The sequence below is a fragment of the Lepisosteus platostomus genome, chromosome 21 (genome assembly GCF_059453375.1).
Source record: "Lepisosteus platostomus isolate fLepPlt1 chromosome 21, fLepPlt1.hap1, whole genome shotgun sequence".
Taxonomy (NCBI): domain Eukaryota; kingdom Metazoa; phylum Chordata; class Actinopteri; order Semionotiformes; family Lepisosteidae; genus Lepisosteus; species Lepisosteus platostomus.
In genome coordinates, this window is record NC_142631.1 from 17,364,423 (window position 1) to 17,378,200 (window position 13,778).

At 40.2% G+C, this 13,778-nt stretch overlaps 1 protein-coding gene across 5 annotated transcripts in view; it reads right to left on the reverse strand.

Annotated features, from left to right (window-relative positions):
* The window catches only part of ak8 (adenylate kinase 8), a 45,593-nt gene that overhangs the window by 16,705 nt on the left and 15,110 nt on the right, over positions 1-13,778 (reverse strand). For all 5 annotated transcript variants that reach the window (XM_088614791.1, XM_088614788.1, XM_088614790.1 and 2 more), the window contains 5 exons: positions 13,243-13,324; positions 11,835-11,906; positions 11,023-11,223; positions 5,152-5,283; positions 3,901-3,990 (listed from right to left, as the gene is read on the reverse strand). In XM_088614791.1, the coding sequence (XP_088470917.1) occupies positions 3,901-3,990; positions 5,152-5,283; positions 11,023-11,223; positions 11,835-11,906; positions 13,243-13,324 (577 nt within the window). The remainder of the gene's footprint in view (positions 1-3,900; positions 3,991-5,151; positions 5,284-11,022; positions 11,224-11,834; positions 11,907-13,242; positions 13,325-13,778) is intronic.

A 13,778-nucleotide genomic window follows, 5' to 3' on the forward strand; every position in this document is an offset into this window, starting at 1 on the left:
GTCATAAAGAGGATGTGAAACTGCACTTCTTTAAAGAGGGGAAATTTAAACGAAAGAAAGGCGAGAGAAAGAGAAAGAGAAAGGAATTTATTTTCAATAAGGAAAGTGAGCTGCACCCAGGGGGTCCCTGAAGCTTGTGAAAAATTAAAGTCGACGGATTCAAACTGTCCAATTTCCACTTCAAAAGAGCTGGGGCTTCCTGCTCCTGGAGAAACTGCTTCAAACGCCGAGCAGCACTGGAAAAGGGTTTTCTGCCCCCCTCTTTTAGAACACTATTTTTTTTATTTCCTTAATAATCCTGGTCTCTAATTCCCTTAAGCACTGTACTGGTTACACTAGCCGTCGTCTCTCCCTTGCCTAATTATACCCTTGTGAGTCTATTAATCAACTTGTAAATTATTTAAGGCGGAGAGCTTCTCTGCCTGCAGCTTGCACTGACACTGGGAGAGAGGGAGAGGGAGGGAGGGAGAGGGAGAGAAAGAGAGAGAGAGCGAGAGGGAGAGAAGGGTCTGCAAACACTACTAGTAGCTCCCCCAGGACCACCGAGCTCCAGCATTCAGACAAGGCAGAGCTCCAGAACCTTGTTTTTATGCATAAGTTTCGATGCAAACTCAAATGAGACAAACTGGAATTTGTGCGGGTGTATTTAAATGAAATAAAGATTCGTTCTTATTTTAGGAATGGAGTTTTAGGATTCCGACACGTTTGACACTTGTCAAGACATTCCACAGTTAAAGTATTTTGTTTTTAGCATTCTAAATCTCAGTGCTGTTTAATTCAGGGGCTCTTACCACACTTCGGTTAGGAGGCATTCAGCCCTGTTAACAATTTCAATCTCAGTGAGTATCTGTGTTAAAAGTAGAGCAAGAAAAAAAACTAAAGGAGAGATCATTATTATTTTTGTAAGGCAGGTAATTCCTACTGGATTAGCTTTCCACTTGCCGTAATATTGGGACACGGTGCCTTGAATGTAATAACATTTCAAGAAAGGCAGGAAGACTTCAAAATCAAACAGGGCCTCATTTAAATGTCCCCTCCAGAGTCTACCGGACAGAAACTGTTTAAAGTGAAGACTTCTCCTTGCTCATGCTACTAGCCTGCCACAACCTCAGCGCTACGGTAGTGTTGACAGTCAGTGCGATCGGGGCTGGGGGGCCCTTCAGGTGCTCAGTGCAGAGATTTTCTGCGCACCTCTCATTAGACTTGAACTCAGCATGCATCGCCGGCAAATCCTTGCACACACCGCAGAGCCACTGGTCTCGGCGGGATGTTTATTAAATTAATAAAAACTTGCTTAAGGCAAGTGGCACAGTGGCAGCCCCTCTGTGCCTCAGTGATTGGCACCCACCGCCGCGCGCGGTCTCTGAAGTGGGCGCATTTCCTTAACTAACTGGTCGTGACTGAGACCTGCAGTCAGGGATGCCACTTTCAAATGAGGCAGATTACAGATCACAGCCGACAGGTCTGGGAGGTACAGCAGCTCCGATCTGGGCAGGAAGCAGCAGAACTGGGAGGACAGCGGTGTGGCAACAGAGTGCGACAATCCGGACCCCAGTCTCACGCGAAGCAGAGGCAACATGGGCTAGTGGCTAGGAGGGTATGAGACTCCAGTGCCTTCAGCTAAGCTACACTAAGACAGTGGGAAGGATGGCTAGACCTGAAGGACTGGGTGCAGGTTCGAAATCGAGCGAACAGGAGGAAGTGAGTGCATTCTAGCAGTCAGAGCTAAGAGGAAAAAGGAGTCTTGTCCATGTAACAGTCTTCATGGAGAAGAGGCTTTGTTTCATTTAAAAAAAAACTATAAGGCAGCGCAATCTTGTACCTAGAGAAACTACATGTTAGAAGTAGAGGTTTGCTTTAGCATCACAGCTATGTGACTTTCCAGATATTATCTCTACAAAAAAGTTGTGCCATTACAAAACTTCACACCCCAGACGCTCTAGATACTTACTAGGGAGAATTGTGTTAGAAGCAAAAAGAACATTTTTTCCTTTAACCCAAAAAAAAACCCAAACGCACACACGTCAGTAGTACAAAAAAGATTTGTTTAAAAAATAAACAAAACAAAAACAAACAAACAAAAACAAAACAAAGAAAAAAAACTCTAGACTTGCGAGTCTCATAGGGAAGACTTGACAAAGTAATTTGCATGTAAACTGAGACGAGGAATTGTCATCACCCTCAGATTAAATGGAAAAATGCGAAAGGATTTGATTTTCATGTGCAAATTGCAGCCACACCGAAGCTGTTCATTATTATTTCATCAAGATGGAGACTCAGTCACATGCTCCCATCCCAATGGACACTTAAAGATTTTGACCCCCTGTGACGCTGTTTACATTTCGACTGTGATGTTAAAAGCACCAAACTGCTGGAAAATGGGGCACCGAAGAATGCAGGCTCACTCCAAGGAATAGCTGTACACCAGTTGTGACCAGCAACATTAGTGTTCTTTGCATTAATTGCTTGTAAACTGAAAGCTTCACTGCTTGCCTGCTTTCAAGTAAAATATTACTGTGAATTATTGGGGTTCTGAAGCACTTTAAGGCCAAGGGAATTAAGAATTATTTCAAATAGGATAACTGTGGCATTCAGGAACACAGTACTTCCCTTTTGAGCACATCTGCTTTTAAAGCACACACTGGAACTAAGCTCTTCGGTAGATTCATGACAAAGACAATAAGATAAAGTTCTGAGCCTAAAATAGAAACTCTAGAGACCTTTGCTGTTGCAGTCACTAATTGTCCGTGTTGAGTGTAAATAAACAGCCCAGTCACAATTTGCTTGACTACATTGTGCTTATTGGTGGGATGGCTTTTCCAGACCATTATTAATGTTGAAAAAATACAAAGGGATTGTTTTGACAACAGTGAACATCTTCCATCTACACTCATAAATGTCTTTTGGTTCAGTGTACGGTAGTGTTAAGGTTTTCTGTTTTCTGATTAAAATCTGCCTGCACAAAACAAAGCTTTAAAATGAGGGGGAAAAAGCAATTCAGAATGACTTGGCTGTCTGAACACACTAGTAAAAAATCAGATTAGTGTGGGCCATAATTCACATGACCATCTTGAGAATATATGCACATTTCACACAACATCCAAGGAACAAAAACATTTGCTTAATGCACATGTCCATGTGCAGAAATATACCATCTCATTTATTATTTCACTGAAGCTGTGTTTTTAATCATCACCACTTGTTATATCCAAAAGACAAAATTTTGCCTATTAAAGAGATCAGAAGAAAACAATACTGTTAAACCTGTGAGAAGTAAACTGTTCCAAAAAAGTCATTTTCTATAGGAGACAAAGCCATAAACTACACAGAAACATAAAAATCTAAAGTAACAAGTAACAGCCCCAGACAAAAATGTTGAGTGAGTGTTATTAGAAAAAGAATAGAAGATAAAGACTCTTTGCTGGAAAAAAAAGCAGATAATAAAGATGCTGTTAAAAACTGGACTGTCTCCCAGGGTAAGTTCGTTTTTTTGAGCTTTTGGCCTACTGAACAAGAATGGAGAACAAAAGTGAAATACAAATGGACTGAAAACTGCGAGGGTTAGATCTTTCTGAAGACTTTATATAGGGCCATGTAATCATCACAAACACTTGTGAAATCAAGCTAATGCAAAATAAATTAGTGCTTTCAATTGAAAAATTAATATGATTTTTCTACCAGTATGTACTGGGGAGGACACTCAATATACTGTACTGTACATTGAGAGAGCATATGCAGGCTATTATATACACAGTTATATCGGATAAATGTTGGCATATTAAACACCTGTGGCCTTGTGTTGCTCAGAACTGACCAATTTTCTCTACTCCTTACTGGTGTACACACTTTTCTCAGAGGCATCTCCCTGGAGTGTAAAGCTCCAGTCAGACATGACTGTACCTTGCTGTCCAGATTCCAGGTATGTTTTAATGAGTTCTCCAAGACTCGTTTCGTCTGCAACCGCTGACTTCAGAACCTGCCCACAGCAAACTACCAGGGAAAAAAGAGAAAACGCATATTAAAGTTTAAATAAACGGAATGCGCAATGTAACCTTTCAACTGCGAAGGTAAACAGAATAAAATAAGATCCTGAACTTGTTAGCCGAGACTGGGGCGAGTATTACAACTGATACTTGGAGCAGCAGCAGAAAAAAATAAAATAAAGAGAATAGCACATTTTATCCACCACCCCAACAAGAAAAGAATTAAACTGAAAATAAATATTAAAAATTTAAGAATGAACCACTAGTGCAAGACTGTAAGGAATCTCCAAAGCTGCAAGAGATGAACACGGTGACTCTTGTTGAGTAACCTTTCCCCTGTTTGCCCTCAAATCCTCTCCCCAGTTTTTTTTGCCTGTTTTTTTTTCTGACATCTACATGAGTTGTGCCATGTCGGTATCAGATCTGGAGTCGTTAGCTGACAACAGAGCCTTTCAATGAATTAAGACTCCATAGTTAAAGGCACTGTATTCTCTGATCTTACAGCCTCCAGTCTATTCTGTACTACCACCGATATCTGTGCTGACAATTTTAATTTTTTATTTGTACTTCATATCGCTGCGTAATCTGTGGCACTCTTCTGGGACAGAGTGGGAAGTAGTCATGATGCTCTCAGAAACAAATCTGACTAAGTTACAAACAAAAAACAAACAGGAAGGAGTCAAGAAAATGGGAATTGGCGAACTGGCCCAATGGTTTACCTTCGTATTTTCAGACACAAAAAAGACAAACTGAAAGTCGTAAGAAAAAGAGACATTTTGTAAGATTCTTGATAAAAGTGAAATTTTCAACAGTTGTCTAAACCTGAAAGCTGAAGGATTGATACATAGTGCTTATGTTGCTGGATCCTACACATTTTGTTTTGTATAAAAAGAAAGTGAAGCAGATTAAACGTTTGATGTACAGGGCAATGAGGAAGTTATGTGCTGGTTACAGCTGTTGCTTATGTTGAAACTCAAGATGAAAATAAAAAGCAGGGGTCTTGTGCATTAAACACACACACACACACACACACACACACACACACACACACACACACACACACGGCGGCGAGCCGGGGGAAAGGAGCTGCCTGGCAGCGTGGGGGAGATGAAGTGCCACGCGGAGATCGACGGCTGCTCGAGAGGTGCTGTGATAATTGATAGATTACTGTCGACAACGTTGTACTTCTGAGCGATTATCGCTGCCTGCAGGCTCTTCCCGCTGCCGGGGGGTCCGAGCAGGACGACACGAGGAGTATGGGGGGCCGCCGAGCGGGGGCGGCTCAGGGCAAAGGTCAGCGCTGTTTAAGGAGAAAAAAAATACATAAATCAGTGTAATGAACTAGCAAATCCACCATATACTAAGGTTTTTAATACCTCGGGTTTGAACACCACCCCCAGTACATGGTAATTATACGAACTTGTTTTTTTAAGTTTGATACAAAAACCAAAGTGCAGCAATCATCTCTAAATTTTCATGTGCATTACGCAAAAAATTGTGTTCCTCTTGCTCTTTATTTGAAAATGATTGAGAACAGAGCATAGCTGCCTTTTGTGTTGTAGGTCAATGCCAGGGTTTGTCTTGCAGACTGCAGAGACACCCAAGTTCTAGATCAACAGACAAGCAGGTAACTTAAAACAACTTTATTTTGTTCTGTAATAACTGTGCAATGCCCATCAAAACAATGTTTCAACATACCAGGCCCTCTCAAGGCCAGTCCTTAAATGTATCTTTTGTGAGGTCCATAAGTGGGGCATCACATTATTTGTGTTTTGTGCTATAATGATTATTGGCAACTTTGTTCCTGAAATGATTTACAAATGCCTCCAAACCAAATTAATATACTAATAAAACAGAAAGAGTAACAGAAACCAAAGTTCCACCAGCTCAAAGTTCAGCTTACACCCCTAAGTATTGCTCTAGATAATCCAGAACCTTACTGGGGCACAAATCCTTTTAAATCCTAGTCCGTGACAAACAGACTGCTAATCTGAAAATAAAAAGAGGCAATCAATAAATCATGAGTGGCTCCCTTTCTCTTCCAAGGGAGTTTTTGTTTGTACCATGACCCTCTCAAGCAAGTTAACAGCTGTTTGCAGTTGGGTTTCTTCTCAACAATACTGTTCTTCAATATGATGACTCGATTTTAATGTATAGTAATTAACCACAGGCTAATTATAACTAATGACTCCCTGTATGGTCTCTGCTGCTAATTGGTATATGAAATCTCAAACAGTGATAAAACTCATGCGCAAAAAAATGCAAATGTTAAGATGGAAAAGCTAAGTCAGAGGAAGAGAAGAAGCTGGTAACTTCCTAATCAAACCGCATTTTTAATTAGCAATAATCAATATTCAAGGCAACTGCTTTATTGCAGTTTGTATTTCAATCAAGAATCATGAATACTTAATACAAAAATGCCCCCAAAAATCTTTCTCCGTTTAATGCAATCAAGCAAATCATAAGTTATTAATTATATATTGCGCCATTACAGCACGCCCCCAAACCTCACATTTACAAATCACACCCAAAACACGAAGCTGATTAAATAAAAAAGTACAGTGTTGCTCTTCCTTTTCTCTTAAGGGCAGCTGTTCCGTGTTTAATCACAACCTTTGTGAAGACAACAGTTCATAAGCACCTGCATTATGTGTATCTGTAAAAAGGCAAGGTTTAGAAATCAGTTGGAGCATTGCAAATAATGTATTGCCCATCCCCTTAGACAACATTAATGACAGCCAGAATTAAAGACGAATAATGTCACAGGCACAATTCTCGACATCAATATGCCCTCTAAAAGGGCCAGCAATATACCGAGAAGCCACAATAGTACACCTGTGCTACACTGGAGCATCCATCTGAAAATCTAAATGTCCGTGGCATAAGGAAAGAAATATGCAGACTTTATATGGGGAACAAGAATTACATTGTTCTTTAAAAAAATGCTGTATGCTTTTCTGAAATATGTAACCAAAAATATGTAGTACATACAGTAGCAACCAAAAAATCTGAAAAATATAGCTTGTAATTAGATAATAAAATTTAATTGTATATCTTAGTGGCACTTATTACTAAGTTTTCACTCATCTCAAAGTCTTACAATATTCTTTTTTTTTTGGTTAAATAACTTGACTAGAAGACACACTGTAAGATGGTATACACATTTTTTAACCATGAAGAAACACATCATGTCTGTTGGAACGCCTCGGTTTTTATGTCTTTGACATTAAAAAATTCATGTATCTGTTTATTTCCAGAAACCACACTCCTGAAAACACAACACAGAGTCTCCTCCCAAAACAAAAAAATAACTGAATTATTTTGTCAAGAAGAGCCATGTAATACTGAGACAGGTTGTACTCAAATGTGTTTAATAGGCTTCGTGTTGGCAGCTTATCCTGGTTGAAGGCCGCTTGGGATGCTCTTAGCCTTTGGCTTTGCCTTGGGCTAGCCATCCCAAGCAATAAGGTGAAGGGCAGGTTGATGGAGAGGAAAAGCAAAGTCCCCCACTTCTTACTGCTACGATAACTGAGATGCATCAGAGCTGGTTTAACCCCAACCGCCTATAACCAGCAGGGGTTACTGTAGAGGGCAGTATGCCTGGCTAAAACAAAGGCAAACCTGCAGAGAACAAAGCATCCAAACCACAGCACGTGTCATCTGTGGAGAATCCCAATCGCATAACTAGTCTCACTGGAATCTGGAGTGGATCCTCACATGGACACCAGGAGACACAGTGATGGATCTTCTCTGCTAAAAGGGAGTGCGCCAGCAATTTCTTAAAGAGGCATTCGCACACAACACATTGAACCTTAATCCCAATTAGCGCCCCTCATTTATCACCAGATTTGGGACATGTGAGCAAATGGATTGTCCACTGATTATGATGAAAGAATATTCATCACCAATGTACTGAACAAAGGCCTTTGTTATCTGAACAGAAACCTTAAAACTTGTTACTCAGTTCAACTTCTCACAACAAAAGAAGGGGCATTTAAAATGCTTGAGCAAAACTCTTTACAAAAGAAGTTCTCTTTTTGAGAAGAAAAGAGCATAATACAAAGTGTAAATTGTGAAGTAAAAGTACTGTACATATTGTAGTACAAAAGCAGGCTTGAATACGCATGTGTGCTATACCTACTGTAGTTTATATGAAAGGGGAATAGAGCCTACATAATATAACCTGAACCACATTTATCAAAGACTTCACACTTAAATATACAATATTTCCCTGAGGAAGTTGCGATGGCAAAGCTGAGCAATATGAATAATGCCATATAAACTCTCCGTTTCACATTTTTAGAGAGCATGTGTTTCCTTACGCGACAAGACATAAATTCAAAGTCAAATGCTGTTCAAATGCCATATAAGAAAGACTCTAAAGTTATATTTTCCTCTAATGAATGTATTCAAGGCGATTATTTATGGAATTTTCTTAAAATACATTTTAATCATTAAAAAAAACAAAAATTTAACTCTCACAAAATATACAAAACTGGGGTGGGGGAACTCACACAAAAAATATTAATTGGGGGCTAACCAAATAACAAAGAAAAGAGAAAAATCTTCTGACATGCTGTTAGTTTTAGGTGAAGCAAAATCTCCACCATAAGTGCTCTAACCTACATCTTTTCCATGACGACACAGCAGCCAGACTCCAGTGGGGAAGATAACTTGAGCACGGAACACAGGAACATGGGAAATCTACTTTCTTTACTGCAGCTTAACTGGCACTTAAGTTTGACACCCCAAGTGTAATGAGATTATTTACTACCCAGCAAACTGCCTCCTAACCTGAAAGTTTTGCAACGCAACCACCACAGCATGATCGCTACAGAATATACATTTTCTTACCTACTAAATTTGCACTAAACCTATTTTTCCCAAGGTGGGTGAGTAGATGAGGTGTAATCTTCCCAATCCAAATCTCCTGACCTCTGGCCCGCTCTGGTTACGTCCTGACATCCAGGAATACCTGCTTCTTTGGCAAGTCATAGCTGTGTACCACATAGCTCAAACTAACCCTCTACCTTCTGTGCCACCTTTACAGCGGTAATACCCATATCACAGCGGGATTTTGTGCCATAAGGTCTGATCTGAACCTATTAAAGAGCTTTAATACATGGGACTGTATGGGACATGTAACTGAACAAGAAGAAAACAGAAAGAATAATACCATCTCATCAGGGTGAAATATCATGTTCAGTGCCCTGTACGTCAATGGGAGGGAGGCTGAAGCACTATTTTGTCTATTAAGCTGTGCCAGTGGTTCTATCAAAACTACAAGCCATCAAGGTGATAATGGACAGCCATGCTCTGTGTGAACTGAGGAAACATAACTGGGCCTGCAATTACTCAAGCACTGTTCACTACTGTGAACAGACCATATTGAGAATTGAACAGCCAAAACCAAAGCATTCTAGAACAGCCCTAAAATGAAAACAAAAATGAGATCCAATGCCATTTTGCATTCTGTATCTAGGGAGTTTGATCCAGAACATGGCAGAGGTGCAGTATGTTATCAGTAGCAAACTGGCTCTTTAAGAAGCCTGTCAGTTGAATGTGACCACTTTGAAAAGAGTATTTGGTAATATTTTTATATTTGAGTTTAATAGTGATAATGGGTGATAATTATAGCATTCGTAGGGGTCTTTGCCTTTTTTAAGAAGAAGCAATTTTTTTATTTACATGAAAACAGCTATCTTATAACAACAGCAATTTTCCAATTCAGGATCATTCAATCACACGGCACTAGCCATGACCTGGAAAGAATGCAGAAAGGACTCCGAGATGGCCGGGGGATTTCTGCACTGAGACAAAACATCTTCCACACTCTACTGTGAGAGTGGAATAACTCTAGAAGACCCAGACTGAACCTCCATTTGGCCAGAAGGGATTGATGCAGGGTCATCTCCTTCTCCAACTCTCTGAGGCTGTCACAGATCTGGTGCTCCACTTGCTGAAAAAATCCACCCACTTATACTCTCTTTGTCAAAGAGACGACAGAGCAGCTGTATTCCTCTCCTCCAAATGCTAAAGGCAATATTGGATGGTCACCAGCACAGCACAGACAGCTTTGACATCAGCAAATAGACTGGTTTTCAGGGAGTGCCAAAGCCAACCCATAATAAAATCCCTCAGCCAGCAGAGCTGCATTCAAGAGAGATCGTGGGCTTTGCAGGAAAGCGTGGTGTCTGCAGTGTCAAATGTAAGCTGCTTTTTAGCTTTCAGATCCTTGACTTTGGAGGGGCAGCTAACTTGTTCCATCACAGATGAGCCATGTTTCTCGTAAGAGACATGTAAACTGAGGTATAGCCGTCAAAACTGCATTAAACTTAAATTTAGATTAAAATTCTATAAAAAGAAAAGGGGCACTCAGTGCAAGTTGTTCTAGCTGCACCTCCTTCTTAGATGGGAGCCACTGGAAGTCCATTTATGGGCAGTTTTGAAAAACAAAACTTTGCTAATTTTATTAAGTATACAATATAACATGTAATACCTTTGATATTTGGGGAATTTGTGTGGGTAATCAATGTTAAATGTTTAAGTTATATTATATTATTCTTTGTTTACTCATGCTTTTACGGTTTAATTTTTTAGTAAATCACAATCTGTCTTGGTTTTTGTTCACCGTTCTGAGGCACCAGTGCATAAAACGCAGTTAAGAGACCAACTACGTTGTTAGCTTTTGTGAAACCTTGAGATCAAAGTAACACTGCAAGATACAACATAATTAATAATCCATCTGTATTACAGTTTAAGACATTTCACCCTTTTGGTGTTATTGACTCGCTAATATAATATGACACCACATACTGTGTCTTTCTTATTTGTTAGTAAATTTGTTAAAATATGCTAGATTTGCTCCTGAAAACCTGAAACAGATGGCAGACGGTAGTGCTGTCCCTAGAAGAGATGTGTAGCTTTAGCAATCATTCAGTGCATTAATAAAATAATAAGGATGGTATTAACAGTTATTAGTAACAGGTCATTATCAATTGTAAATGAGGAACCTCCAGCTGGAGGAGAATGGCTGTACTTTGCGAGAAGACGTCGGCAGAGGGCTGGTCTGCGTTGATGACCCTGAGCTGCTGCTGGTAGGTCCTCTGCACCGCGTGGCTCTCCCTGTGGAACTGGAGCAGCTGGGCGGCGGTTTCCTCCTCCGAGATGCCCGAAGCCTCCTGCAGCCGGCGGGCCACCGCGTCGTCACTGGGCCAGGAGAAGGTGGCATGATACACATCTGGATGTCCGAGAGGGATGGGGGAGATGGGGAGGAGACACGCACAAGGTCAGACCTTCTCTACTGCTCTACTGGACTGGGCAGCAGCAAGGTGGCAAGATAAATGTGTGGAGAGTTACAGCAAGTTTCCCAAATGCAAATCACTACCTGATAGCTTGGTTAATTATGCTCGAATGAGTCACGCACTCACTTTGTCTTGGAAAGGACATTAGTGTGTAACTGTAAGAGGGACAGACATGACTGAATCCATAATGTGATCAATTTAAATTGACCATTTTACCAAAATAAACCTACATACACACCTACATGGCATGCACGCAAGAGTAAAAACATGTATATCACCGCAGAGATAACAGAAAAATAATCACAAAATTTCAACTGTAAGACAAACAAAGTTTAGTATTGAGGAAAGGATAATACCACATAAACTGAAAAACTATTCAAAACTACCCTGAACATGTGAAAGATAGTAAGAAATGTTAAGATGGAAGTATTCCATTGGCCTGAATTTTTCTTTAAAAGGCTTGTCCAATTGCCTGTTAAAGTAGAGGCAGGAAAATAGAATTTTCAAGGCACTCCAGTAAGTAACCCTCTATTATAAATATACACACCTCCAGTGAAAGGGTCAATTCTCTTTCCCAGGTTCCTCTCAATGAGGACAGTGTCAGGAGCATCCAGAAACACTAAACCAGAAAAAATGCTCATTTTATTTCTTATTAGACAATGAGAGAGTGTAAAAGATAAACAGCACTCTTAAATTCCTAGAAAAGACTCACTATGAACTACAGTACAGAGAATTGAAGAAGCAGCTTCAACTACAAAAGCATTCATGTCATACTTAAAGGTTAAGTAAAATTCTTAGTACAAAGTACTTACAGTATATGCACATGACAAAATAAAATACTCTGTACCAAAATATGACCAGGAACCTTACCCATCCAGAATATAGTTTGTGTGCTACTCTAAAGCCTAGTCTGGACAGAAGTGCAGCAGCTACATCTGCAATAATCTGTATAGATGTGGCTCGGAGACGCCCGTAGCCCTTGTGAAAGATCAAAGTCAGGGACCTCCTGTGTGAGATCGGTCACCACATGTTTGAAACATGCTCTTATCAGCTTGACTGGTGGCGCCGTTGCGTTGCTGGAGGTTGAGTGCTTCTGCCCAGACAATCTTCCGCGAAGAGGGTGAAAGGTATTTGTCAGGCCCCGCTGGTGTGGACCTGGGGGCTTAATTTGGACATCGAATGCTGGGTCTGCCAAGAGGGACGTCCCGTGTCCTGTCCCATTTTTTGACACTTCAGGTCTACTTTTAAAGTGTTTACACACAGTGAGGAAGTACTCTTTTTTTTTTTGGCAGAAATGTAATCAAGGAGGGGCCAAAATTATTTTCAAAATCGTGAATGCACCTGTTGAATTATTCATGCCAGGAGATGGAGCCAGAGCTGTAGTTGGAGGTCGCGAAGCTTCTCAAATTGAGAAGTACCATGGATCCTCCGTGAAATTCAATCAAACTGAATCATGGGCTAAGCCAGGTTAAAACTTCACTTTTGACCAAACTGTTAACTGGAGCTCCCTTGTATTGGCTGTGGTGGCTTGATTGTTATCCATGGGAGATTTGAAATCTGTGACTGAGTTCTTCACATGGCTCATTTTGGGCGATAGTAGCTACTTCTGAGATTTTATCCAATACTCGCAAGATACTCAATCTTTGCCCAAGAAAGACCTTCTTCTTGTTTCAGCACCTACTCGACATGTTTCTTGGCAATAAAAAGGTTGTTGCTCTGATGACTAGACGATTCTTGGAGTATGTTCCTTAATGTTGTTCATGACATCTGACGTGATTTCTCACCTTACAGAATGGTCAAAGTCTAATCTTCCATTTTTCACTTTCGCTGTATTTGGATCTTAGATCTGAACAGCACCTTCATAACGCTATGCAGAAGCCTTTTCTTCAATTTTAACACATATTTGTATCTTAATAGTAAGGAGAAGGGGATATGTGCTTTCAAAAAGTACACACCTACATGTTCTGGCGCAATGCCTGCCTCTTGCAGTAACAAAGCCTGTTCACGAGTCCTTGGTAACCCTTCAAACACCCAGCCCTGAGGACAGAGCACAATACAGCTTTAATTAGCAAAAGTGTAACACACCTAGGAGATGTGCCTGAGCTTTGTTCTTGAATTTTTGTGCTTCCAGTATTGTTATTATCGTACTTATTGGTGAAGATTTGACTTATAGAAGTATCATTAAAAAGGAGCAATTAGTTTCAGGCTACACGTGGTATTTTGAATCTGGATATTGTTCCCATGCATCTCAAAACAATCTTCACCAAACTAAGTAAAATAATGGAGTTTAAGAAAGGGGCTAATAAGTTTAGAAGAGAATACCTTATAGAACATATTATAAACAGAAAATGTATTGTGTTTTGTAAGGATCAAGTTGGGATTTCTTGTGAGTTTGCCAAAAACATTAAATTTTTCTATGTGTAACTGGCACCCATCCAGAATGAATAACATCTTTAAAGTCCCAATTTTACTCATCTACAAAAAACAAGCC